The 25,969-nt window shown below is 44.2% G+C and overlaps 1 protein-coding gene across 1 annotated transcript; it reads right to left on the reverse strand.

Moving 5' to 3' along the window:
• Positions 1–5,614: 5,614 nt before the first annotated feature.
• On the reverse strand, positions 5,615–25,642 carry LOC146355710 (uncharacterized). The gene is made up of 6 exons (XM_084830980.1): positions 25,347–25,642; positions 22,129–22,211; positions 20,925–21,051; positions 18,921–19,118; positions 10,582–17,740; positions 5,615–6,526 (listed from the first exon to the last, which is right to left on the reverse strand). The coding sequence occupies exons 2-5, from the start codon at positions 22,150–22,152 to the stop codon at positions 16,623–16,625; spliced, it is 1,467 nt and encodes a 488-aa protein (XP_084687106.1). The 5' UTR covers positions 22,153–22,211; positions 25,347–25,642; the 3' UTR covers positions 5,615–6,526; positions 10,582–16,622.
• Positions 25,643–25,969: the final 327 nt, after the last annotated feature.

Below are 25,969 nucleotides of genomic sequence, written 5' to 3' on the forward strand. Positions count from 1 at the left end.
AAAAAACGCCTCGCATTCGATTTCCACGTGACCACCCCGGGCGCATGCCCAACCGATATCGTCCCGCCCTCCCTCTCTAAGCGTATATAAGCAGCTGCCCGCTTGTCTAATTCAGGGGCGGGAAATTTGTGGGGAAGGTAGGTTTTTTAAGGTGGCAGCTCTTAGATGTTTTGGATTATAATCAGAATGGGCAGGAGTGCTGGGGGCTGTAGTCCAAAATGTCCGGAGGACACCAAGTAAGGGGGAAATAGTGCATGCAGGTGACAGTTTCCTAGGAGCATACGAAGAGCTGTACTGGGTCAGACCAATGATACATCTAGTCCAGCATACGGTTCACACAGTGGCCAGTATTCTGATACTGAAGCTGAAGCTCAAATATTTTGGCCACCTAATGCGAAGAGAAAACTCTCTGGAAAAGACCCTGATGCTGGGAAAGACTGAAGGCAAAAGGAGAAGGGGACGGCAGAGGATGAGATGGCTAGATAGCATCACCGATGCAATGAATGTGAACCTGAACGCACTCTGGGAGAGAGCGCAGGACAGGATGACCTGGTGTGCTGTGGTCCATGGGGTCACGAAGAGTCGGACACGACTGAACAACAACAAGTCCCACCTGTCATACCAGTATGAACAGCCTTTATTTATTTATTTATTTATTTATTTCATTTCTATACTGCCCAATAGCCAAAGCTCTCTGGGTGGTTCACAAAAATTAAATCCAAGCAACGCACAATAAAACAATTTAAAATATACAGAACATTAAAACCACAAAACCTTAAAGCGGGGATGGGGGTGCTTAGGGGAAACCCTTGTTCCCCCACTTTTTAAACCATGTGTATTTATTCCAGAAAGCCAGTGTGGTGTAGTGATTAGAGTGCTGGAACAGGGGAGACCCATGTTCAAGTCCCCACTGAGCTATGAAGCTCACTGAGTGACTTTGGGTCAGTCAAATTCAGCCTAAATTACGTGACAGGATTGGTGTGAGGATGAGATGGAGCGGAGGGGGATCATAGATGCTACCTTGGGCTCCTTGGAAGAAAAGGCAGGATATAAATATAACAAAATAAATACTCTTCTTCTTAAAAGATTATTTGGAATTTCACCCCACACCCCCATTCCATAGCTGCTGAAGTGATAGCCATCTCATCCTCTGCCGTCCCCTTCTCCTTTTGCCTTCAGTCTTTCCCAGCATCAGGGTCTTTTCCAGAGAGTTTTCTCTTCGCATTAGGTGGCCAAAATATTTGAGCTTCAGCTTCAGTATCTGTCCTTCCAATGAGCAGTCAGGGTTGATTTCCTTTAGGACTGACTGATTTGACCTCCTTGCAGTCCAGGGGACTCGTAAGAGTCTTCTCCAGCACCACAGTTCGAAAGCATCAATTCTTCGGCGCTCAGCCTTCCTTATAGTCCAGCTCTCACAGCCATACATTACTACTGGGAAAACCATAGAAGCCAGACGCTCTCACTCTCAGGGGATTTTTACAGCAGCCTAAAATCCTGCATTTAAAACGGGGCTTTTCACTTCTGTTTTAAATGCAGGGTCACAACTGATTCCCTTTATACACGCTTCCTTCTCTGTAGATGGCCATCCCCATAGCGTTATGTTTCCGTGAAGAGGCATTACACACACTCCAGGTTCAGCGATACTTGCTCCTGGGTTCCTGCCCCTTTCTCTCCCCTTGTACATTACTGGTGGATGGGGACTGACACACGGACAGCCCCCCCACCGATCTCCTGCCTGCCTCCCTCTTCCATGCTTTTGGTCAGTCCCTGCCACTCAGTCCCTCTGCTGCTCCTCCACTCTGCCACCCCCCTCACTGCCGCTCTGCCGTTCTGCCACTCTGTTTTGACTAGGCAGGCTGAAAATGGCGAGGAGCCAAAATGGTGCAGGAGCGGGAAGGCTGAACGCCCGACAGACCTTTGTCACCACCCTCGACCACACCACCAACAACCAAACTCAGTGCTTTGTTCCCGCTAGGGGAGAAATACACGGGGAGGACATGGCGCTCCATTTGCGCATATCTAGGAAAATACCCCATTTTTTCCATTTGACGAAAACACTGGATAGGTGGGAGGAAATAGTGGAATAATGACTGAACAACAACGACGTCATGTAATGAACCTGCACAATTCAGTGAGTGAGCAACCATGAATGTGCAATAAATTTGAAGTGTAGAGATCCCCTAAATGCCTTTTGTTCCATTTTTAAATAGATCGCAGATAATGAGCTGTCAAATTACCACTTCAGTTTCCTCCATGAAAAGAGGAAAAGCGGCAAGAAAAGGAATGGAAATCAATGAAAAATAATGGAAGACTCAGCTAAAGGAGAAGGAGAGGGGAAAGGAAGTGGGTGAAAAAGGGAGTAGTTGGGATCCTGCATTTAATTAGTATTATTATTATTATTATTATTATTAAATTTATTAATCGCCCATCTGGCTGGTCACCCAGCCACTCTGGGCGATGTACAACATACAATAAAAACAGTTTAAAACAATAAAATTCTACAATAAAAACATTTTCTAAACTACCCTAACCCACCCCAAATGCCTGCCTGAACAACAGCGTTTTTAATGCACGACGGAAGCTCATTAAAGAGGGGGCATGACGGAGTTCCCTAGGGAGGGAGTTCCACAGAGTGGGGGCCACCACAGAAAAGGCTCTCTCCCTCGTCCCCACCAGTCTAGCTGTCCTGGCTGATGGGACAGAGAGAAGGTCATCCGAGGCTGATCTTGTTAAGCGGCTTGTCTGGTGCTGCTGGAGGCACTCCTTAAGATTTAAAACAGAAGCAGGTAGCCATGTTTTAAATGCAGGATTTTAGGCTGGTGTAGAGATGCCCACTGATTGCCAATTTCCCAAATGGCGAAATCAACCAAATTCATACATTGGAACTGACTGACAATTGTCTATGAGTTTAAATAAGTGTATTCTAGGCAATAGGCAATTTCGGAGGTCAGAACGCCTGTCTCCTATGCATCCTTGTCAAGAAACTGACATACTGTATTGAATCAAATGGAAAGGAATAGCCTGAAATGTTCAAGTTTAAAGCTTCTCAAACAATGTAACTTTCTATTAGACAACTTACACACACAGGGCAAGATTAAAGTGACTTGCTGCAATTCTTTTCAGTGATGAATTAGATATAACTTTGGTTGGTTTAATAATTTGATGACAACTTTAATTTGATGATGACTGCAATTTATTCTTCCATCCACGAGGGGTGTTAAAAGGTCTGCTGGTTTCTGCACTCCAAAGAGATAATTTCTCACAATGCAAATAGCAGATGTGGGAATTAAAGCCCCACTAGCCTTCATGACAGAGTCCCAATCTGGATTACCCCCCAATTGTGCCAGCAATTTAATTCTAAAAAGAATCTTGGCTGGCATAGCTCTCAGACCGGTAGTAGCTGTCTAAGGTTTTCCCTCCACTGGCACCCCACCCCCAGACTTGTTACCTGAGATTCCTTTGAAAGGTTCTTCTGTATCAACTTCATGTAAGCTATAGTCCCTCCCATAGGTTCCTGTCCTGAAGAATGAATACGCTTATTTTGAAAGTAATTATGACAGACTATCAATTCAAAGCAAATTGGTGAGGCTAAAAGGCAAGGAATTTATTATTTATTTAAAACATTTGTATCCTGCCCTATGCCATTAAGATCTCAGGGCAGGGTACAGATAAAATCAAATTAGGTCGCACTCCTATACATGTTTAGACAGAAATAAGGCATACAACTCCCAGCATGGCTGGGGCATGCTGGGAGTTGTATGCCTTTTTCTCTGTTTAAACATGCATAGGATTGTGCCCTTAAACAGTAGAAAACAATAAATAATTTAATTTAAACAGCTAAGTGCATATTAAACTATTAAACAAGCTGATACCAAAAATCTAAAACAATTAAAACAGTGTGCAACTTTAGGGAAGAGTATGCTGGGAAAGACTGAAGGCAAAAGGAGAAGGGGACAGCAGAGGATGAGATGGCTAGATAGCATCACCGATGCAATGAATATGAACTTGAGCACGCTCCGGGAGAGAGCGCAGGACAGGAAGGCCTGGCGTGCTATGGTCCATGGGGTCACAAAGAGTCGGACATGACTGAACAACAACAAAATTGACACTTCTCCATTAAGATGTGGGGGTGGGGGCGTACATAGGATAATTGGTATGTTCCAAGTGGGACCTGCTATAAAATGTTGCAGTGGGATGTGCTGTTCTTTCAGGATATTCCATTCCCATCTGCTTTAATTTTTTTAAATTATATTTATATGCTGCTTTTCTACAGTAAACACTACCCAAAGCCCCAAGGTTTATTGTACCTTGATAAGGTACAGTAAACAGTACCTTATCAAAAGACAATATCTGAAAGAAAAAAATCATAGAAAAATTCGAATACAAAAACCTATTGAATAAAAATTAAAAAAATTCAATATTGCAGCAACACATGTTTTTCCCTCCACAACAGTCTTGTGCCTACTGAGCCAGCACAGTCTTTATCAGGCTGCTTTGGGTGTCCCCCACCCCCATTCTTCCAGCTTTTTTCTCAAGATTTTGTTGCTCTTTGGCAAACCTTGGGGGTTCCACATGCCTGCTGATAGCCCCTTCCTGTGTGTGAATGGTGCTGTCTTGGCTACATAAGGATCCACACTTGGAGAACGAGTTCCCTATTAGGAGATGCATAACAACACTATGAGGTAGGCTAGGCTGATTGTGGCTTTCCCAGGGCCAGCCAGTAGGCTTCATGGCAGTGCAGGAATTTGAACCCAAGCCCCTCTGGCCCAAGACCAACAGTAGACATTTCACTACACAGGCTCATTCTAGAGAGGCAACTGGTCACTTCAAGGAATGGCTTAAACTGTGGGAGTGAACAGCTGTACTGTAATCCAGTCCCCTTTGATTCCCCCGAATCATGGACAGTTGTTCCAAGAATTCTCCCACCCCACTTCCAGCAGAAATGCCGGCAGTAGCCTCCCCTTCCCTCTCTTTGTCCTGTGTTGGCTCATCTGTTGCCATTGCTCTTTCTTCTTCATCTGTTAATCATCAATCACAGGTTGGGAGTATGAGGAGGGAATCAGGGGAGTGAGCATCCCTGATTCCCTTCACAGAATTATAACACCCTGCCATCTCTTTTATGGCTCAGTATGACCTCCTCATCCTCTGCCTGATGTTTGTCTGAAAACAGAACACATAGTGGATGGAGTTGGAGAGAAAAATATAATGGACAGAGAGTTGGGCAGTTACACTGTAATTACGTAGTCTCTCTCTCTCCCCCTCACACCCCCTCTACCTGAAATGAACTGGATGGGAAGGGGAACATTTATTGGAATTTTTTTGTTTAAAGTATTCTTGCATTTATATCCTGCCTTTTTTCCTCTTGCTTGGAGTTCAAGATGGCTTATACAGTCATCCTCCATTTTATCCTCAAAAACAACCCTGTGAGGTAGGCTAGGCTGAGAGTAAGTGACTGGCCCAAAATCACCTAGTGAGCTGCATGATTGAGTGGGGACTACAACCGGGATCTCCCGAGTCCCAGTCCCAACACTCTAACCCCTATGTTACAAAGATTGTATTCTATCCCTGGTAGACTCATCCAATTTGTTTACCAAGAATGAGAGGAGGCAGAGATCTGGTCCAACACAATTTTATTCAGCAGAATAAGGCAATCTTTAGGGCTAGTGCACCAACAAAGCCGGCAATCTGATACTGTGATTCAGAAACTTATATACACAAGTCTTTGGGTGTTGTCTTACGCTTGCACTCTATTAATCTCTTTGTTTAGCTGAGAAGGAGACAGGAAACAGGAAACGCCTTTCACATACTGAGGCATGCGCAGAGAGGGGTAGCAGAGAGATAGTCATGTACTCTAACGTAAATACATTCTTGGCATTCCTGAGCCTCTGATAAGGCACCATATCTTTGTTAGCATGGCAGTCTCACACAGAGGTAGAATAGATATAGCATAGCTTATAAAATCATGGAATAATAAACATATTACAACTGAAATTTGTATAACACTCCCCCCTCAAAAGGCTTTTCTCAAATCTTATACTTCTCTTGGCCCAGCAGTGGGCTACACATTTAAACGCACAAACTATCATTAATAAATAAAACTACGCCAATTGTAAGTTGCTTTAGCCATGCGGTTCTCTAATCAAGGCAGGCAACAAAGTAGAGTCTCTGACAGTTGATGGGTGTTTATAATAAAGAACATAATCCTCTCTATTCTGCTTAAACATATGCTCAACATGCTTCTTAAACCAATTTCCTTTTACCTGAGTGGAGAATATTAAGACAACTAAACTTAAGAAGGATAATGCGCATGAGTAAGCGTTAGGAGAAAGCTCTCTCTTGAACAAATACTTTGAGTTTTTCTAGTGGTTCGCTACTCCAGTGGTTGTCTTCAGGTGGGTCAGCTTCCGGTGTGACCCTCTCTGGTGAGTGGTGAGTAGGATCTGGAATGGACCCTTTCACTTCTTGGTAAGCGGTTCATCTTTCTCAGACTGGATCAGCACTCAATCACTGAGGAGGTGCTGCGAACCTGTGAAGACAAGACAAAATAGACTGCAAGGCAGTAACATATTCTTGGATCTCTAAAGCTCCTACTTTTAAATTCACATTTAAGCTATCAGCCATAGGTAATATCCGAGGTGGGCACCCATATAACATTTCAAAAGGTGTCAATTTAATACTTCCCTTCGGGGTGCATCGTACACGGGTCAAGGCGAATGGCAAGGCCTGTGGCCATTTCAACTTAAGTCTCTGAACAAATTGTAGTAAGCATTGACTTTAGGGTGTGGTTCATCGTCTCAACTTGACCTGAGGATTGAGGTCTGTAAGGGGAGTATAGCTTCCAGTTAATTTGTAGTGCCTGGGTCACTGCTCGCATCACCTAACGAAATGGCGCCCTTGATCTGATTCAATCTCTTCAGGTAACAAGAACCTAGGGACTACTTCTTTTAACAAGATTTTGGCTACTGTCTGTGCGGTGGCTGTACGAGTTGGGTAGGCCTCAACCCATCTAGTCAATTGGTCTACTATTATTAGCAGGTACTGATAGCCATGAGTCCAGGGTAACTCTGAAAGTCAATTTGAAGTCTCTGGAAAGGATAGTAAGCCCATGGGCGGCCTCCCATTGAGGTTGGAGGCTTAGACAATTTGGGATTGTTTTTGAGGCACAAAGGGCAATTAGCTACTGCTCTTTGGGTTTCAACATTTATTTATTTATTTATTTATTAAATTGGTGACTGGTCACCCAGCCACTCTGGGCGATGTACAACCCACCATAAAACAATTTAAAGCAATAAAATTTTACCATAATTTTTTTTTTTTTTTTAAATACCCTAACCCACCCCAAATGCCTGGGTGGCATTTCTATAGAACATTATAGAACATATAATCCTGGGGCCACAATGTGTCTCACAGGCAGATCCCCCATTGCAGTTCTTCTTAAATGTGTAGCCTGGTGCAAGTCTCTTACTATAAAACTCAAAAGAGGCTTGGGTATGAACACTTTGCCTCCTGGGATTACCCACCATCTATCTTCAGTTTGTTTTGCCTTGTATTCAAGGGCTTTTTCATTTTCAGCCGGGGAGTAAATTGGAACCAAGTCTGTACTCAAATACGGGATTAGGGCTCCTTCATAATGTACCTCTTCACCTCTCATCCATGCTGCTTCTTTTGCAGCCTTATCTGCCAAAACATTGCCTTTTCTTTCTTTAGGAATGGCACTCTTTCTGTGTGCCCTCACATGCATCACAGCTACTTCTTTTGGCTTCATCAAGGCATCAAAAAGTTTCATGATCTGGTGTCTGGTAAGGTTAAAGCAGGTGGTGATATCAAGGCTTGCTTCAATTTAAGAAAAGCCTTTTCTATTTCAGTTGTCCACTTCTAGTGGGTAATATTTTTGTCAAAGCTTTATACAGGGGCTTCGCCTTCTTTTTATAATCAGGTCAATTAAATCAGTCTCTTTTTGACTTCTAATGACAAAGGGTATTGTTTAACCTTTATCGATTGAGCTCTGTGCTTAAGGTCAGTCTGTAAAGGCTTAACAAACTCTGCCCTGGCAGGCACCTTTTTGCTTACACTCTCTTAGGGGCTTTGCTTGCCACAAGGACACTCTCGTATTGTTCTTTTGCAAGTTTGGCAACTTGACAACTAGCTTGTTATCTTGAAAGAAAATCTCTGCTTGTAATTTTTGTCAACAAATCTCGACTGAGTAGTGCAACTGGGCATCTTTTAGACACAACACATTCATGCTGTAGGTCGCTCTTGTATCAATAAGTCCCATTATTTCTCTTCTTTTTACTCTTATTGTAACTAAAGGGTTATTCAGAGCCAAGCAGCTCTTCTGGGGGGAGGTTCTGGACCCTGGTCTTTGTCAGTCTGGTTCTTCTCTTTTTATGGCTACCATGGCCCCCCTCTTCTGCCCCTTCAGCTTCGGGCAGTCCTTTTGCCAATATCTTTTTCTCTTTGCAATAGGCACACTCATCTTTCTGACTTGCCTGTTCTGCAGATTATGTTTCAAACTCTCTGTGCTATGCACCAGCTTTAACTCTTTACTTGTCTTCTCTGCAAGTTAGGCTGTTTGCCATTGTCTCAACAGAAACTCACTTACTTAAACCTCTTGTCTTACACTTATTTCAACGACACACATTTGGGATAAGCTCCCTTTTCTTTCTAGTCACATTTTCTCATCTTAAAGAACTCTTAACATTATTGTGGCTACTTTACTGCCAGGTAATGGGCTCTAGGCATAATCAGCTGCTTCCAATTCACCCTGGGGACAACCACAGCCATGCTTTTTCTCTACAAATGTTCTTTCTCTGAGTTCCAAAATCCTTCTTCAAGCCTTTATCTGCCCAATCAGGGACTTGCCCTGTGACTGCCACTGCAATCAAAGCTGCATTCTGTCTAGACTTTTAATCTGCTTCCTTCTTCTGCCTCGTCTGCTACTTATTCTAACTCTCTTCACATTTTTTTTGTCTTTGTCTTGGGTGGCACTAACATCAACCATTGGGAACTACTCTCAGTGTCATTTGGAGCTGCAACTAACAGCAAAGACATTTTGCAAATATCACATACACTCAACAAACTTTCATTGAAATCTAACACCATGACTGGAAAACATTTCTTGCATGGTAAGGCATGATGGAGCAGATCTAGCAATCATACTGCTCCTCTGGCTGCATGGTCAGGGCCCATCAAGATCAAGGGAAGGGCATTCCCACACACACAAAGAGTTCTAGGTCACCATTTTTGCATTGGCAACCCCACGCTGCATGAGTTCTGGCAGAGGGAAGTTCAAAAGTCATAGATCAAACTCAGCCTGCCGCACACTGAGCTGACTACATACACAGATACATAATCCACAGTCACGAGAGTTCAAGTCCGTGAAAAGCCTCACAGTACTGTTCATGGAAAGTCTCTAAAAGTCCAAAGTTCCAGTCCATGTGCAGAGTGCCTCTCAAAAGTCTAAACGATGATGGATCTAAACAGAGGAGGTGTTGGGCAATAAAGACGCCTTTCCTGTTCCCAGGAAAGGCTCTCTGTCTCTTCATCAGTTCAAAAGGGGAAGGTGTAACTTTACACCTCTTCTAGATTCTTCAACAGATAAGGGTTTTTAGCCTTTCAGCAAGGCTTAACTAAACAGCATGGCTCAGCTTTCCAACTGTGATGCCTCAACTTGGACAATTCTTTTGCAAATCTCACTCCGTCTCTCTCAGGTTCTCACAGACATCTTCCAGCTTCCCTGCATGCCAAGGCTAGACCAGTGGCGGCCAGAGAGTTGGGTAACTCCCCGCTAGCTCTGCTCTGAGCAGACTGACAGAGATAAGCTCACACAGACTCTGATATTTTAAAAAAATTACTCTGATTTTGCCAGTGTCTTTAAGGCTTCAAACAAGTCTCTTTCTTCAAAATTTGCAACTTTCTCAACTGCTTTTGTTTCTTCTAACAAGCTTGGATTTGGTGGTAGATGAACTGTCTCTGGAGGGCCCCCACCCTTCCCCAACAACCTCTCCTCCCAACCTAAGAGGCTGAATAAGATGGAGGGGGGGGGGGACTCAGGGCACCTTGGGCAGGGTCTCCCAATCTCCAAGCTTCTTCCGTGGGGCTTGAGTCAGGGAGAACAGGGGCTTTGGGCTTCACCCCGGAGCGTACCATCATGACTTTACAATACTGACCTTTACATTTTCTTATCCAGTTAGGATGTTTCAACATCTGTGTTTGCCAAGCATCAATACAAGGGAATTGGTCTCAGTGACTGTCAGTAATTACTTTAACATGAATCTTGGCAATAACAGTATTTTCCTAACTTCCTTTAGTCAGCCAGCTGACATTAAAAGTTACCCATTCTCTATTACAAATTTTATGCGCTCTTCTTTTGTCATTTCAACACCATAATCCAGCTTGAACAACTTAAAATTACAAAGCATGCATCCCAATGGGTCTTGGCCCTTCTCTTCCACGGACTGTCTTGATCGCATCCCTGCCGGTCCTATATATATTCAACTGCTGCTTAAGCAAGGCTCAGCTGAACGGCAAATGGGAGGTTTTCACTCCCCAAATGGCCCGGACAGTGCGGATCTGACTTACCTCATGGCTTAGCCTCCAAACGACCCCTCAGACAGCATCCTGTCTTCCAAAAAGACCTCTAGTTGCCTCGTCTCTTCAGGAGTCCTTTGCTAGCTGGGTTGCTAGGCAACAGCTGCCTCAAACCTCCGTGAACCAAACAAGGTCCAGGGTGCCCTCTGCTTAGGTTGATCCCGCATTTGCCCAGCTCCCGGGTCACACAGGGGGCCCTGCTGCAGTTGCAAGAAATTGTTACAAAAATTGTATTCTATCCCTGGTAGACTCATCCAATTTGTTTACCAAGAACGAGAGGAGGCAGACATCTGGTCCAACATGATTTTATTCTGCAGAACAAGGCAATCTTTGGGGCTAGTGCACCAACAAAGATGGCAATCCGATACTGTGATCCAGAAACTTATATACACAAGTCTTTGGGGGCTGTCTTATGCTTGCGCTCTATTAATCTTTGTCTAGCTGAAAGGAGACAGGAAACAGGAATGCCTTTCACATACTCAGGCATGCACAGAGAGATAGTCATGAACTCTAACGTAAATACATTCTTGGCATTCCTGAGCCTCTGATAAGGCACTGTATCTTTGTTAGCATGGCAGTCTCACACAGAGGTAGAATAGATGTAGCATAGTTTATAAAACCATGGGATAATAAACATATTACAACTGAAATGTCTATAACAACTACACCACACTGTTTAAGGAGTAGGGAGGTCTATTATTGGGTAGAATGTCGGGGAAAGGGCATTTGGGATTTAGCAGCTTGAAAAGAAAAGCAGTTTCAGTTGGGTCTGAGACAGGGTGGAGATAGGATGTGGATGGTAGGTTAGGAATAGGTTTAGATCATGGGGGGGACCACAGGCCTGGGGGCCAAATCTGGCCCCCCAGCATTCTCCAGATGGCCATACACCCTTCTCCTGGCCCCACCCCCTTTCCTCCAATTGTTTTGATTTCCCAGCTTTTGTGCAGTTTTTTTTCCCATTCTAAAAGGCTGAAATGTTTCTCCTAAGGCTTAATTATTTGGGGGCACACCCCTTTTGCATCAGCCCATCTTCAGCCCCACCCACCCTGAGAGCTTTGGCCCTTGGTCGGAAAGCAGTTTCCCAGCCCTGGTTTACAATTTAGGATGCTCTGAGAAGGTAAATATATATTTTATATTCCATATAAAAAATAGTGTGTATTTTCCCCAACGTGGTGCCCTCCAGTTATGTTGGACTGCAATACCCACCATTCCCAACCGGCATGGCTATGCTGGCTGGGAGTGATGGGAACTGTATTCCAACACAATGGGCAGGCATGAGGTTGGGGAAAGCTGGAACCCTACACTTGCTTACCATGTAGTTTGATGTTTGTTTCCATGGGTATCTTAGGCATAAAATTAGCTAAAATGAACAGCAGGGAAGCAAGAAAAGTGATGAGAGGTTTAGGGGAAACAGGAACTATAGTGTTAATTCCACTTAGAGCCTATGAGTTATTAATGCCTCCTTTGTTATACTGCGTTGTTTTCACAGTTGTTGCTGTCCCAAAAGATCCTGATCCTGTTCTTTGTAAAATAAACTCTAGTTTTTGAGAAAAGTCTAGAAGTGTTTCAGCTGAGAGCTTTGGCTATAGGGCAATCCATATATTTAATAAATGATGATAATAAATGTACCGTTTTCTAGACTTCGTAGGGTTCAAAAACCAGTCACTATGCACAAAGAATGTTTCTTTTACACATTCCTCAGTGTATTCACATGCACACACACTCTCTCTGTTCCAGTCTGGGTAGTGTGAAAGGGTATCTGAAAAAGTTCTTGTACCAAATTTGGCAAACATTACAGTGTTCAGATGCATCGGGGTAGGACTCTAAGTTGTACTTGCACTGCAGCGGAGATCTTTGAGTCAAGCCTCTCATCTTTATTCTTTAACATTCCAAGTGCGGATATTAGCGAAGGTTGATGTTTCAACCATGGCATGTGGTGCTCTCATGCTAGGACACCATCTTAGCTTGGTGACATCACTTCCCCTGCCCCCCCATCTACGGTGAACTTTTGCCAGCAGCGTAAGGCTTGGGAAATCACTGCAGTGTATTATACCTACAGCGCAATCCTATGCATGTAGGACAGTTTTCTGTCTAAACATGCATAGCATTGCACCCCTAATTTCTTCATGTTTTTGGTAACAGTCAGAGCTCTTCTAAAGGAATCACACATTACAGGTTTTACTAACATTTTCATTTATGTTCATCTACAAAATGATACAAACGAGGGGGAATCTTAATCAGGCAGGGCCTACTGCACTTTTTTTTTTAAACTTAATTTTTATTCTACTTTTTATCTTTATAAATGAAATAAAGAATACCAACAACATAATCACCATCTACAGTTTCCAACATTACAGTATTCTTGGGGACACCACAACAACCAGAAAAGCAAAAAAGAAACTGTAAAAGGAAAAGAGAAGGCAAAAGATGAAAGAACAAGAAAACAAAGGGAACAAGAAAAAGTATTAAGAGAAAAGAAGAAAAGGAGATTACATATTACAAATAAACTTCAAGTATCACTCTACTTAAAAGATTATACCGTTGCCAACATTACAATTCAGTTGTTGTTTATTCGGTCAGTCGCTTCCGACTCTTCGTGACTTCATGGACCAGCCCACGCCAGAGCTCCCTGTTGGCCGTCGCCACCCCAGCTCCCCCAAGGTCGAATCCGTCACCTCCAGAATATCATCCATCCATCTTGCCCTTGGTTGGCCCCTCTTCCTTTTGCCTTCCACTTTCCCTAGCATCAGCATCTTCTCCAGGGTATCCTGTCTTCTCATGATGTGGCCAAAGTACTTCAGTTTTGCCTTTAATTACAATTCAGTACAGCCTAGGTAATCCATCTTATTTCAGTAACATATCCTCAGATTTATAACAAAGAAACATACTATGAATTTTCCCCTAGCCATAAAATGCTTTTCAGCTAATATATGATGATAAAGCTAAAATCAACCAACCAGGAATATTACTAATCATAGTATCAAAATAATAATAATTAAAAAAGAAAATTATTAAGGATAAAAGAAAAAACAAAATCAACAACAATCACTAGTATATTTTATACCATCTATATTTTAGATAGTATTATTTCTAAATATATATATGAGTGTGTACATTTCTATACACCCACAAACCAAAATTTTGTATACAGTATTTCATGTCTATTATATATATCTTTATCTATCAAAAAAGGAGTTAAGAGAAAAAGGAAGAAAAAAACAGATATATGTAAACAATCATCTCTGGCATACTGCCCTGAGCCTATCACCCAAACAAATCAACAGATGACAATTGTTTGTGCATTCCCAGCTCAAGGGACTGAAAAAGATGTCTCCCATGCTTTACCAACAAGCCAAGCCTCCGCCATTTCATCTGGCGCCATTTCAAACTTTTTCATATGTCCTTCAACGAGGATGCAAAATGTGGCAGGGTATCTTATGTGGTATTGTAGATTCATTTGTCTTGCTTGCTTTCTCGCTTTAGCGAATTGCCTTCTTTTATCAGCAATTTCTTTAGTGTAATCCAGAAATAGCATAATCTTAACTTGTTTTGGTCCCCAAAGAAGATCTCCCTTCCCTCTTGCCACACGCAAGATATACTTTTTTGTAGAAACTCTTGCAAACTGAACTATAACAGTAACAGCAGTCCCTTTAACGCCATGCACCAAACTTGGAACACAGAATGCATGTTCAATGTCAAGTAAATAATCCGATGGCAAAGCAAGTAATTCATGCAGGAATTTGTCCAAGAATTTAGACATGCTTACGTCGGTGGGTAATTCTTTGATGCCAATAATGCACAGGTTTGCTCTTCATGTAAATGCTTTCAGTTGTGAGATTCTAGTAGACAGGATTTTATACGAAGCTTTCATTGTAATCTCTTGGGCTGATAGGCGATCTTGCGGGTCATTAACTTTCGCCTCTGTTTTTTGCAGAGACGTATTAATTAAGTCCACAGCCCCCTGAAGGGCGGTAATGGAATCTTGGATTGTATCCAATCTCTTAGCCTGTTCTGACAGTTGAAGAGACAAAGTTTTTATCAAAGCAAGCAGCTCCTCTGTATTTCCATCACTTCTAGAAGACTTTGCCAAGGGAGGTGTGTGTGTGTGGGGGTTGGCGGTGGCCCCGTTCCTTTTTTTTCTTCCTTTCGATGTTGCCATTCTTCTCCTTAAACAAATTTTGCAGGTCCTCAAGTATTGTTGGTATTCTCTAATCCATAAACACTAAAAATCTACATTTGGAGTTCGTCAGCCCTGTGTTCTCCTAATTAGATAGGAATTTCAAAACAGCTTTGAGTCGATGTCTTTGCTCCGGAAAACTAACCTTGGAGCCCAGCCCTTCTGCTGCTCTGCAAAATGCACTACTCCTCCAAGATTTCATCCAGATGGTACTCTTGCTTCCCCTTTTAGTTCCAAGGGAAGATAAAAAGGTTTTTCAACCTTTTAAAAGCTGTTTGAGATAGCGTCCCGTGGAGCCTCCGCAGAATGCTGCCAGGGTGACATTGGCTCTGACCGGAAGTCGGCCTACTGCACTTTCCATGGCTGCACTAAGAGATCCCTGGAAGGCCAGGAGTTACACAGGCTCTACAGAAACCTTTAATTAGATTTCTAAAGAACTAAAAGGTCCCCAAAGTGTGCTGTCCTTTCAGCTATCTTATCTGAGCATTTGATCTCTTAGGTGACAATTTCTGGTGGCAGATTGATAGCCGGCATGCTTGCAAAGAATCTGGGAGCGCTTGGTCTTATGCTACTATTCCTGCCAGTGACATCACCAGAAACCCAAGCCTCCCTTCTCCTGATGCTTCCCCTTGTTGCATGTAGGTTTTCTGATACAGTCAGGTGTGCTTCCTCAATAAAGCTCTTCCCACACCTGGAACACTGAAATTGATTCCCCTGCCCCTACATGGAATAATTAATATTTACAGAGGCCAACCCCTCCTCTCTCTCATGTGAATTCTCTGAGGTACTCATGGGGTGACTTGTGTCAAAACCTCATTGCACAATTCTGTGATACGGTTTCTCTCTTGTGCAGATTCTTTGGTAAGAATTTGGTAAGTTGTCCATTCATAGTGAAGCTTCTCCTGCACTCCCAGCAGTTATATGGACCTTCTCCAGTGCAGTGCCGGCCCTATCATTAGGTACAGTGAGGTGGCAGTCTCAGGCAGTGAATGCTCAGTTGTGTGGCCATTTCCTTCCACTGGCAGTATGTTCTAGTTAGCTTGCCCTACACCCTGTAAGTTAGGCTGTAGTCCTCAGGTGAGGTGGAGGATGCTGTTCCATCACCAGTGCTGAAGTAAGACTCAACTGCCACTTCAGCTTCTGTAGTAAGAATGGGGAGGGGTGGGAGGTGACATCTTGTGATTTGCCTCAGGCAGCAAAATGCCTTGGGCCAGCCATGCTTCTGTGTGAATCTTCTGATGTTGAAGAATGCATAAAATGATTGCTGTAGCTTTTCTGACATGCTGAATAGTCATAGGATTTTTCTCCCTGGTGGAAGTTCTTATGCTCAATATAGCATGATCTCTGTGTGAAACTCTTCCCACAGCATTACCACCTGTGTGGTTTCTCCTCTCCTGTATAGATCCTCACATGTTGGGTGAGGCTTAATCTTTCACAGAAGCTCATCTTGCCCACCTTCTCTCTCGCATGAATTTGCTTATGTTGAATCAGTTTAGATTTTGTTTTAAAGCTTTTCCTGCAGGCTAAACTTCCATATGGTTTCTCTCTTCGGTGACATCCCTCATATATAACCGATGTGGGCCGATGATGAAGGCTTTTACCACAGTGTGAGCACCTAATTGGTTTCTCACCTGTGTGTTTTCTTTTATGTCGTTCAAGGGCTGAGCTTTGGCTGACGTTTTTCTCACAGTCTGAGCATTTATATTTATTCATTCTCTGATGTTTAATCAAAGAGAAACATTTGCCACATCCCAGGCATTTATATGGCTTCTCTCACTAGCGAGTTCTCCAATGACTCGTCAGGCTGGAGTTGCAATAGCAGTATTTCTCACAGTCAGCACACTGATAAGGTTATTCAACCAGTGTGGATTTTCTCATGAAGTTTAAGGTCTGAAATAGTTATGAAGTCTTTCCCACAATCTGAACATTGATGCAGATTCTCTTCTCCGTGAGTTTTCTTGTGCCTGCTAAAATTTGATGCACACTTGAAGCTTCTTCCACAGTCTGGGCATTCAAATGGTTTCTCTCCTGTATGGATTCTCTCATGAATATGAAGGTACTCTCTCTCTCTGAAGCATTTCCCACAATATAAGCATTTGAACAGCTTCTCGCCTGAATGGATTTTTTCATGTCTAATAAGATTTCCTCTTTGATTGAAGTTTTTCCCACAATCTGAACATGTATATGTCTCCATTCCAGAATGTATTTTCTCATGTCTGTTGAGGGTTTCTTTGCAACTGAAGTTTTTTCCACAGTCTGAACATATATATGGTTTTTCTCCTGAATGGATTTTTTCATGTCTAGTAAGACGTTCCTTGTCAATGAACTTTTTCCCACAACCTGAACATGCATATGGCTTTTCTCCTGAATGGATTTTTTCATGTCTGTTCAGATTTCCCTTGAAACTGAACGTTTTCCCACACACTGAACATGCATATGGCTTCTCTCCTAAATGGATTTTTTCATGACTAGTAAGATGTTCTCTGACAAGGAACTTTTTCCCACACTCTGAACATACATATGTTTTTTTTCCTGAATGGACTTTTTCATGTCTATTAAGATTTCCCCTGCAAGAGAACCTTTTCCCGCAATCAGGACATGCATATGGCTTCTCTCCAGTGTGAGATCTCAAGTGTACAATAAGGGCAGCGTTGTGACTGCAAATTCTCCCACAGGCAAAACACTTAAGTGGTTGTGCTGTTGAATAGGTATAGCTTTCTGCTTCTTCTGTACATGCCTTTTGTATCTCACCCCTGTGATTCCTCTCTCGGATTGTTGTTTCACTAGGATCCTTGTTACTTTCCTCCCAAATAATGGCTTTCTTCCAAGAGTGTGTTTTTTGGCTCTTCTTTGCTCCAGAGCTTTCTCCTTTCTCTCTGTGTTGGGAAGCTGTCTCTTTGTTCCGTTGCAAAGTCATCTCTTTTGGTTTTACAAGTGGAGAGCTTTCCTCTTCCTCCTTCACCTGCTCATAACCTGTTAACAAACCAATCAACAGGAAAACCTAGATGTGAGTGATAGCTCTTAAATTCTGAAAGCAAAGAAAGAACTAAGTAACAAAGAATGGTTTTTCTTTGATTTTATTCATTAAAACTAATTCTATGCCACCCTTAAGTGCAAATAATCTCAAGGAGAGTGAATAAAATCAGAACTGAGTTAAAATAGCAGAAGTAGATTAAGTAGAACAGTAGATTATAACCATATTCATCTATTTTTAATTCATTTGTATGTTATGTTTTTAATGTATCATACACCATTCAGAGAACTTGGGTTATTGGACAGCTTAAAATAAATAAATAAATGCAATAAATAACATAATGATAAACTTGTTTTAAACGCCTGTGAAAATCAAAAGATGTTTTGCAGAAAGAACTTAATGGTAGGTTCAACATAGTCCTGCTGGAGAGAGCATTCCACAGATGGGTTGCCACAACTGAGAAGACCATCTTGCAGGTCACCACCCACCTAGCTTCAGAAGGTTGGAGAGACATGGAGAATGGCCTCTATGGTGACCTTAACGCATGTGGGAGGAGGCGACCTCTACTTTACCCAAGTCCCACAACATATATGTCTTCAAAACTAAAAACCAGCACCTTCAACTGTGCTCAGGAATGGACCAGCAGTCAGCAAAGGTGTCTCACAACTGGTGAGATACGCTCCCTAGGTCCAGTCCTGGTTGGCACTCTAGCAACAACATTCTGAACTACCTAACGTTTTATGGGACGTGTTCAAGGGCTGCCCCACATGTAACGCCATGTAGTAATCAAGTCCGAATGTTGCCAGGCAAGGATAAAATTATGGCTAGGCTATCTCTGTCCAGGAGGGGTCGCAGCTGGCACAGCAGCCTCAGCCGATGGAAAAGGCAACTGGCCACACAAGCCATGTGGGCCTCCAATGACAAGGCTAGATCAACCAGTACCCCCAAACTGTAGGCCCTATCCTTAAGGGATTGTGCAACTCCATGTGGAAGAGGCATAGAGTCACCTGCACGTCAAACAACACATCAGTAGCACTGCCACCTTGCCTGCATTTAACTCGACATTTCAGCTGTATGCTGACAGTCCCTCTTATTCATAAAGTAATTCCCAGCATGGATGGAGCGGTTCTCACCCTTTCCCTCCCCTGCAGGATCCAAGACAGAGCCGGAGTTCCCTACCTCTGCAAAATGCGGTTGAACAGAAGAGGAATGGTTTCGGGGTTTGCCCCCAAGTTAATAGTTTCTTGAGAGTTGGCATATCCAGTCCCCCAACAGAAGTGCTGCCCACCTGGATCTTCTTTTGTCCCAATTCTTGCTGATCGAGCATCCACAACACTTCCCCATTTTCAAGTCTGGAGATCAGCTCTGGCTTTGGAGCTAGAAATCATATTTCAGGAGAAGAGAAACAGAAAGGATCAGGATGTATTTAAAGGACAGACAGAATGGTGTAGTGGCTAGAGTGCAAGAGTAGGACTGCAGAGACCTGGGTTCAAATTCCCACTCAGCCCTGAAGCTCACTAGGTGACCTTAGGGGCAGACAGTATTTATTGATTTATTGTGCACATTTCTTGTCCATCTTCATTATACATTACATAAGTATACTTAATGGGTTCACAAACATAAAGATAGACACAAAAACAAAAGAAAACGACTCTCCCTTATTTTACTTTACACAAACTTAATTTACAGAATAAACTTTTGTTTACATCTTGCTTAAATCAGGCTAAAATCAAAATTATTGCAGAAAATTCTGTGGCATCTGCTGGGTGCTGCATTCATGTACTGTGCACTTGAATTAAAAGCCAAGGAGGTTTTGTTCTTTCGATTTGTTTGTTTTAGGAAAGTGTAACTCTCCAACAACAGGTTTACCAACATTCAATACATACCTCAGCAGCTGGAGTGCACGAAATCGCAGGCTGCACACTGCATGACGCCCTAGTGCTCATGCGCATGCATCTGTATGTGCATGCGCTAGAGACTAGGTGCACCCAGTCCACATTCTGAGCGTTAACATCTACAGACCCTGATAGGGGATTGGGGGGAGTCTGAATCTCGAAAAACTGAGACTACGGCAACTCACACTAACAAACAGTTAATAAGGCTTCTCCAAGATATATCAAGAGGAAGCAGAAACTAGGGACCGTTATAAGAAGATACAGGAAGTGCTGCTGGACCAAGCCAAAGGCCCGTCTAGTCCAGTATCCTATGTCCACAGAGGCCAACCAGATGCCTCTGGGAAGCTCCTAAGAACATGAGCGCAACAGCACTCTCCCATTCATGTTCCTCAGCACCTAGTATTCAAAGATGTACCGTACTGATACTGGAGATAGCGCACAGCCACCAGGACTAGTAGCCCTGGATGGCCTTATTCTCCATGAATTTGTCTAATCCCCTTTAAAACCTGCCTAGCTGGGTAGCTGTCACCACTTCTTGTGGTAGCAAATTCCATACTACTTATGAGCTGTCTGAAGAAGTCCTTTCTTTTGTCTGTCCTGAATCTTCCACCTTTAACTTCACTGAATCAACCCAGGCACTAGTATTATGACAGGGAGAAAAACGTCTCTATCCACTTCCTTCACACCATAAGTTTATACACCTCTCTCATGCCTGTTAGCTTTTTTGAAAGCAAATAACCCCAAATGTTGTAACGTCTCCTCATAAGGGAGTTGCCCCAACCCTTTGATAGCGTTGGTTGCCCCTTTCTACACCATTTACAGCTTTCCAACCTTTTTGAGGTGCAGTAACCAGAACTGTACAGAATATTCTAATGTGATCACGCCACAGATTTGTGTAAGAGTATTATGGAACTGGCAGTTTTAATTACGATCCCTTTCCTAATCATCCCCAACATGGAATTTATCTTCATCATAGCTGCCAAATGCTGGGTTGTTTTTGTTTATCAATCCCTGATAAAAAAATGTGACGGCTGGAGCTTCTGTGAGTGGATAAAAGGCCTTTCCTTTTTAATTTCATTTATATCCCAAATTTCTTCCAATGTCAGAGGAGGAGAACCACTGATCATAGCCCTGGCAGGAGCAGTGGCAGTTCCAGCTTTGTCAGAAACTGCAGTATCTCTCAATCTGGAAGCGGTTGCTCTCCCTTAGAAGACAAAGGCAGCAGCTCCTAGATTGCATCACTCAATCTGTAGGTCTAAGAGAGCCTGAAGAGGAAAGTGTTCCTTACCCAGAGAAGCTACATTCCCATAATTCTCCTGCATGACTTCCCCATATAAAGTCCTTTGATATGGATCCAGCAGAGCCCACTCAGCTTCTGTGAAATACACAGCCACATCGTCAAAGGTCACAAGGTCCTGGAAGAGGGAAAGATTGCCCAGTTAGCCCCATCTAGAAAAATCCCAGTAGCCACATTCACACAGGAGAGCTCTTTGCTTTGAATTCAGCAGTCTCACTAAAGGAGTGACACGATAAGCACAGATAAACAGCCAAATGCAGAAAGATGGTCGGGGCTTCTATGGTACCTGCAGCTTTCTCTGCCAGTCTCTGTGGCAGCTTTCAGGATTCTGAAAAGTCAGAGCCTGGTTTACATGTAGAATCCTTTCACAGAATCATAGGGTTGGAAGGGGCCTACAAGATCATCGAGTCCAACCTCCTGCTCAGTGCAGGAAGACTGATTCCCAGGCAGTGTCCCATCCAAATACTAACCAGGGCTGACCCTGCTTAGCTTCCGAGATCAGATGAGATCGGGCTCATCCAGCCCTTATGTGAACACTCTGCTTGGTCACTGTGTGAACAGAATACTGGACTAGATGGGCCCTTGGTCTGATCCAGCAGGGCTCTTACGTTCTTATGATAAATGCAGGCCCAGCACCAGTACACAGCATCTTAGGACAAATTCCAGATACACAGAAAGGCCTGCTGCTGCTGATGTTGGGACTGGTGTCCTTCCTTATTTTGCCCAGCATGCTGTGCTTGTCTGGCTGGATTTATCTCCACTGCCATTTTAATTCCTCCATAATGCCACACTGCATGTAAGTACAGCCAGGTGGGCATATGCTTCTGTGGAAGCCTTGGCTGACTGCCCACCACCTCCTGGTAAGGCTGATGGGCAGGCCCACTGAGGACACGTTGCTCAGCCTATTCCCAATATGTAAAACACACACACACACACACACACACACACACACACACAGCAAAAATGGGGGGAAACCTGGAAAATTCAGCAAAATCTTTTCCCCACAAAGTTTCCAAAAATCCCTGGGAAAACTGCTGTTTCCTAATTTTTTCACATACACACCCTTACCATTTTTTCTGGGTTCTTTTCTAGGCCTTCTGTTCAATGCCTCCAGCCTACCCCACAACCTTGATCCAGCCACAGAAAAGTGTAATGAGCAGCCATGCCTTTCCGCCCTCCTATTCCCCATTGCTACCTGAGCTGGGTCTGCTACAGCCATTTGTCTCCTATGGAGAGCGCGAGAGGATCTTGCGACAGTGGGGGAAGTCAGCGTTCAACCTGTGAGGAGAAAAAACATACATGTGTGTGACACTTCAAGCCTATCATACAGCCAGAGTGGTTCTAAACCTGGGTTCAAATCCTCCACTTTGTAGATGAAGTCGTACTGTACCCTTTCCTCCACCACTTGAAATTACAGCAGAGTGGCAAAGTAGCTGCATGATTTCTCAAGCAGGGTCATGCTTGCTGAGTTAGTAAAGATTAAGCCAGAGAAGAGGTGGCGGCGGCGGCAGCAGGGGGGGGGGAATAAATAAAACGTTGCACATGTGTGGTTCCTTGGCAGTCACTCAAGCATCTCCCAGAGTGATTCCTGTTAACTCGGAAGCAATAGTACAAGCCTTCCCCAACCTGGTGCCTTCCAGATATGTTGGACTACAACTCCCAGCAAACCTCAGCCAGCCAGGGCCCAGGTTGGGGCAGGCTGCAATAGCAGAAGGTAGCATTGTTACCTAGCAACCACAGATGTGGTTCTCCAGTTAACCCTTGTTTATTGGCTCAGTTGACAGGAATGCAACCAGAAAACTATGCACATGCACCTTAATTCAGGGTTGGGTAGAAAGTATATCTCCAAGTATTTTGGACTTCAGCTCCCACAAGTCCCTATCAGCATGTTAACTCAGGAATGCTGGGAGTTAAAGTCCCAAACATCTGGAGATCTACAGCTCCAGGCATTCTGGAATGAAACTGATTATCTAGATCCATTTCAATCGGGCTTCAGGCCTGGTTTTGGAACGGAAACTGCCTTGGTCGCCCTGTGGGATGACCTCTGCCGGGAGAGGGATGGGGGAGTGCGACCCTGTTGATTCTCCTGGACCTCTCAGCGGCTTTCGATTCCATCGACCTTCTGGATAGGTTGTCTGGGCTGGGAGTTGGAGGCACTGCACTGCAGTGGTTCTGCTCCTACTTGGATGGCCGATTCCAGGTGGTGCTGGGGGATTATTGCTCTGTGCCATGGCAATTGTGCCATGGGGTTCCACAGGGCTCTGTTTTATGCCCCATGCTGTTTAACATCTATGTGAAACTGCTGGGGGAGGTTATCCGGAGGTGTGGGCTGAGGTGCCATCAATATGCGGATGACACCCAGCTCTACCTCTCTTTCTCATCAAACCCAGGTGAGGCAGTGTGTCAGGGTGGACACTGAGCCCATAGAATCCCCGAGTAGTTCTGATTCTGAGGAAGAGCAGTCGCTCCTGGGAGAGGAGCGCGCTCCTCTTTCCCAGGGCCCACAGCTGACAGAGATTCCTCCCACCAGCATTCCTAGATTAGATAGCAGTCCAGGCAGTGACCGAGCAGAGATAGCAGACTTGGTGGACGCACGATGCCGACGCAGAGAGTGGCGCCAAATGGAGGGCGCAGAAAGGAGGCGTAGTGCCCGGTTGGCGCGCAAACAACGGCTGCACCCAGAGGATCCAAGGGAAAAGGGGAGGGACTCTCCCTAGTCCTTAAGTTCAGGGGTCTGCCAGTAATTCCCTTTCAAACGGGGACCAACTGTTTCAACTTAGGGCATAGGTACTCTGCTGCTCAGATCTAGTTGCTACCTGTAGAGTTGTTAAGTTGTAAAAGAAGAATAATGCTTGGAAAGGAATTCCTTTGTCTGTGTCTGGACTTGGCTACTGGATTAGACTGAGAGAGGCCTCCAAGAAGCCCCTGACACAGTGGCTGTTCTGAATCAGTGCCTGGACACGGTAATGGACTGGATGAGGGCCAATAAACTGAACCCCAATCCAGACAAGACGGAGGTACTGTTAGTGGGTGGTTCGTCTGCCCGGCTAGGTTCTGGAGGGGGTTGCACTCTCCCTAAAGGAACGTCCGTAGTTTGGGGTGCTTCTGGACCCAGAACTGTCACTTGAGGCACAGGTGAACTCAGTGGCACGGAGCACTTTTTATCAGCTTAGTCTGCTATACCAACTACGCCCTTATCCGGACAGAGATAGCCTAGCTACAGTTATCCATGCTCTGATAATCTCTCATCGCAGCAAGATTGTTAACAGGGACTGGCCTGCGAGCTCATATTATGTCAGTACTTTTCCAGCTGCACTGGCTGCCAGTCCATTTCCGGGCCCGATTCAATGTGCTGGTGTTAACATTCAAAGCCCTTAACGGCTTGGGGTCAGGTTATCTGAAGCATTGCCTCCTCCCATAAGTGCCTGCTTGGACCTTAAGATCATCCTCAGCGGCCCTTCTCCGTGAGCCCCTGCCAAAGGAAGTGAGGCAGGTGGATACTAGGAGGAGGGCCTTTTCTGTTGTGGCACCCCAGCTGTGGAATGAACTCCCTAGTGAGGTTCGGCTGGCACCTACATTGTATTCTTTCCAGTGTCAGGGGAAGACCTTTTTATTTTCCCAGGCATTTTAGCTTTGCTGTTTTAAATCTGTATTTTAAATTACTGCACTGCTGCTAGGTTTTATTCTGGTTTTATTCTGGTTGTATTGTTATACTGTGGTTTGAATGTTTTATATATATTGTTTTATTGTGTGCTCCTTGGTTTTAATTTTTGTGAACTGCCCAGAGAGCTTCGACTATTGGGCGGTATAGACATAAATAAATAAATAAACAAACAAACTTTCTAACCACCCTTCCCTTACTTCATCTGGGAAGGGAACTTATTGCCCAGTGGTAGAGTACATGATTTTCATGTCGCTAAAGATCCCATGTTCAACCCCTGGCAGCACCAGGCAGGGTTGGGAAAGACTCAAGTCTGATCTGACTTCTGATTTACCCTTAGAATTATCCATAAGACCACCCTGCAGCCTTATATTGACCACAAGCCTGTCACTGCTGGATCCTGTTCTACACGCACAGAAAGCTGGGGGGGGGGAACCCCAAAACACCCACACACACACACTATTTAAAAAAAAATCCTTGGAAAATCATGGGGGGGGGACCCATTGTTTTCTGAATTTTTCTGGTTCTCCCTCCTCCCAACCCAATTTTTCTGTTCCCTCCTCCCCCCAAGACCTTCACATCACTAGTGTAGTGTAGTACCTGAGGAATAAACTAGCCAAGATGCTGGGAGGCGCATGGCCAGGCCCTAGAGAGCTTTCTCTAAAATTAAATTAAATTGTGGCTTCGTGTGTGTGCGTGTGCGTGCAAAGACAAGAAGGAAGGTGCAAAGACAAGAAGGGAAACACACTTACTAAGATCCGAGCTGGGTGGCGAGTGATTCCCGATGCTTGGCAAAATCTGGCAACTTCAGGCCTCCTAACCTGTGCAGAGGGTGGCCCAACCTCCCAGCGACGCCGATTCAGATAATTCCAGACGGATGCAATCCTTTGCCTCGGAATCATCCCACGCTCTTACAAGTTTCCCCCTCTTGCCTTCCCAGCGGATCCCACTGCATTCCTGCCTTAATTATCTCAGGGGAGGCAAAGGGCCCTAATGCAGAAGCAAGTAACCGATGGAACGTTCCCCTCGACCATCACGGCGCATGCTCAAAGATGCCTGCCTCGCGCCTTGGCTATGCTCAGTTGCAGCTAGTGAAGCCTTCACGCCCTTCTCCTTGCCCTCATTTGGAATCAGATTGCATCCTCCGCTCTCCCAGAACCAGCTTCCGAATCGGGAAGACACCGGCGGCTGTTTCAGGGGAAAGAGGGACAACAACAGTATATGCGGAGCGACGTTATGTTTTTTTTTAAAGTTGTGCAGGAGGGTTAACTTTTGTTTTGTTTTGTTTTAATTCTGAATAATCTGGGTCAATGTGGAAAAGAGACAGACTTGGCAGAGAAAATGCTTAGCGTCTCTCTCTGTAGCCGGCTTGTCT

Source organism: Heloderma suspectum, chromosome 2 (assembly GCF_057233095.1).
Source record: "Heloderma suspectum isolate Gila_16-S chromosome 2, 16-S_ref, whole genome shotgun sequence".
NCBI lineage: Eukaryota > Metazoa > Chordata > Lepidosauria > Squamata > Helodermatidae > Heloderma > Heloderma suspectum.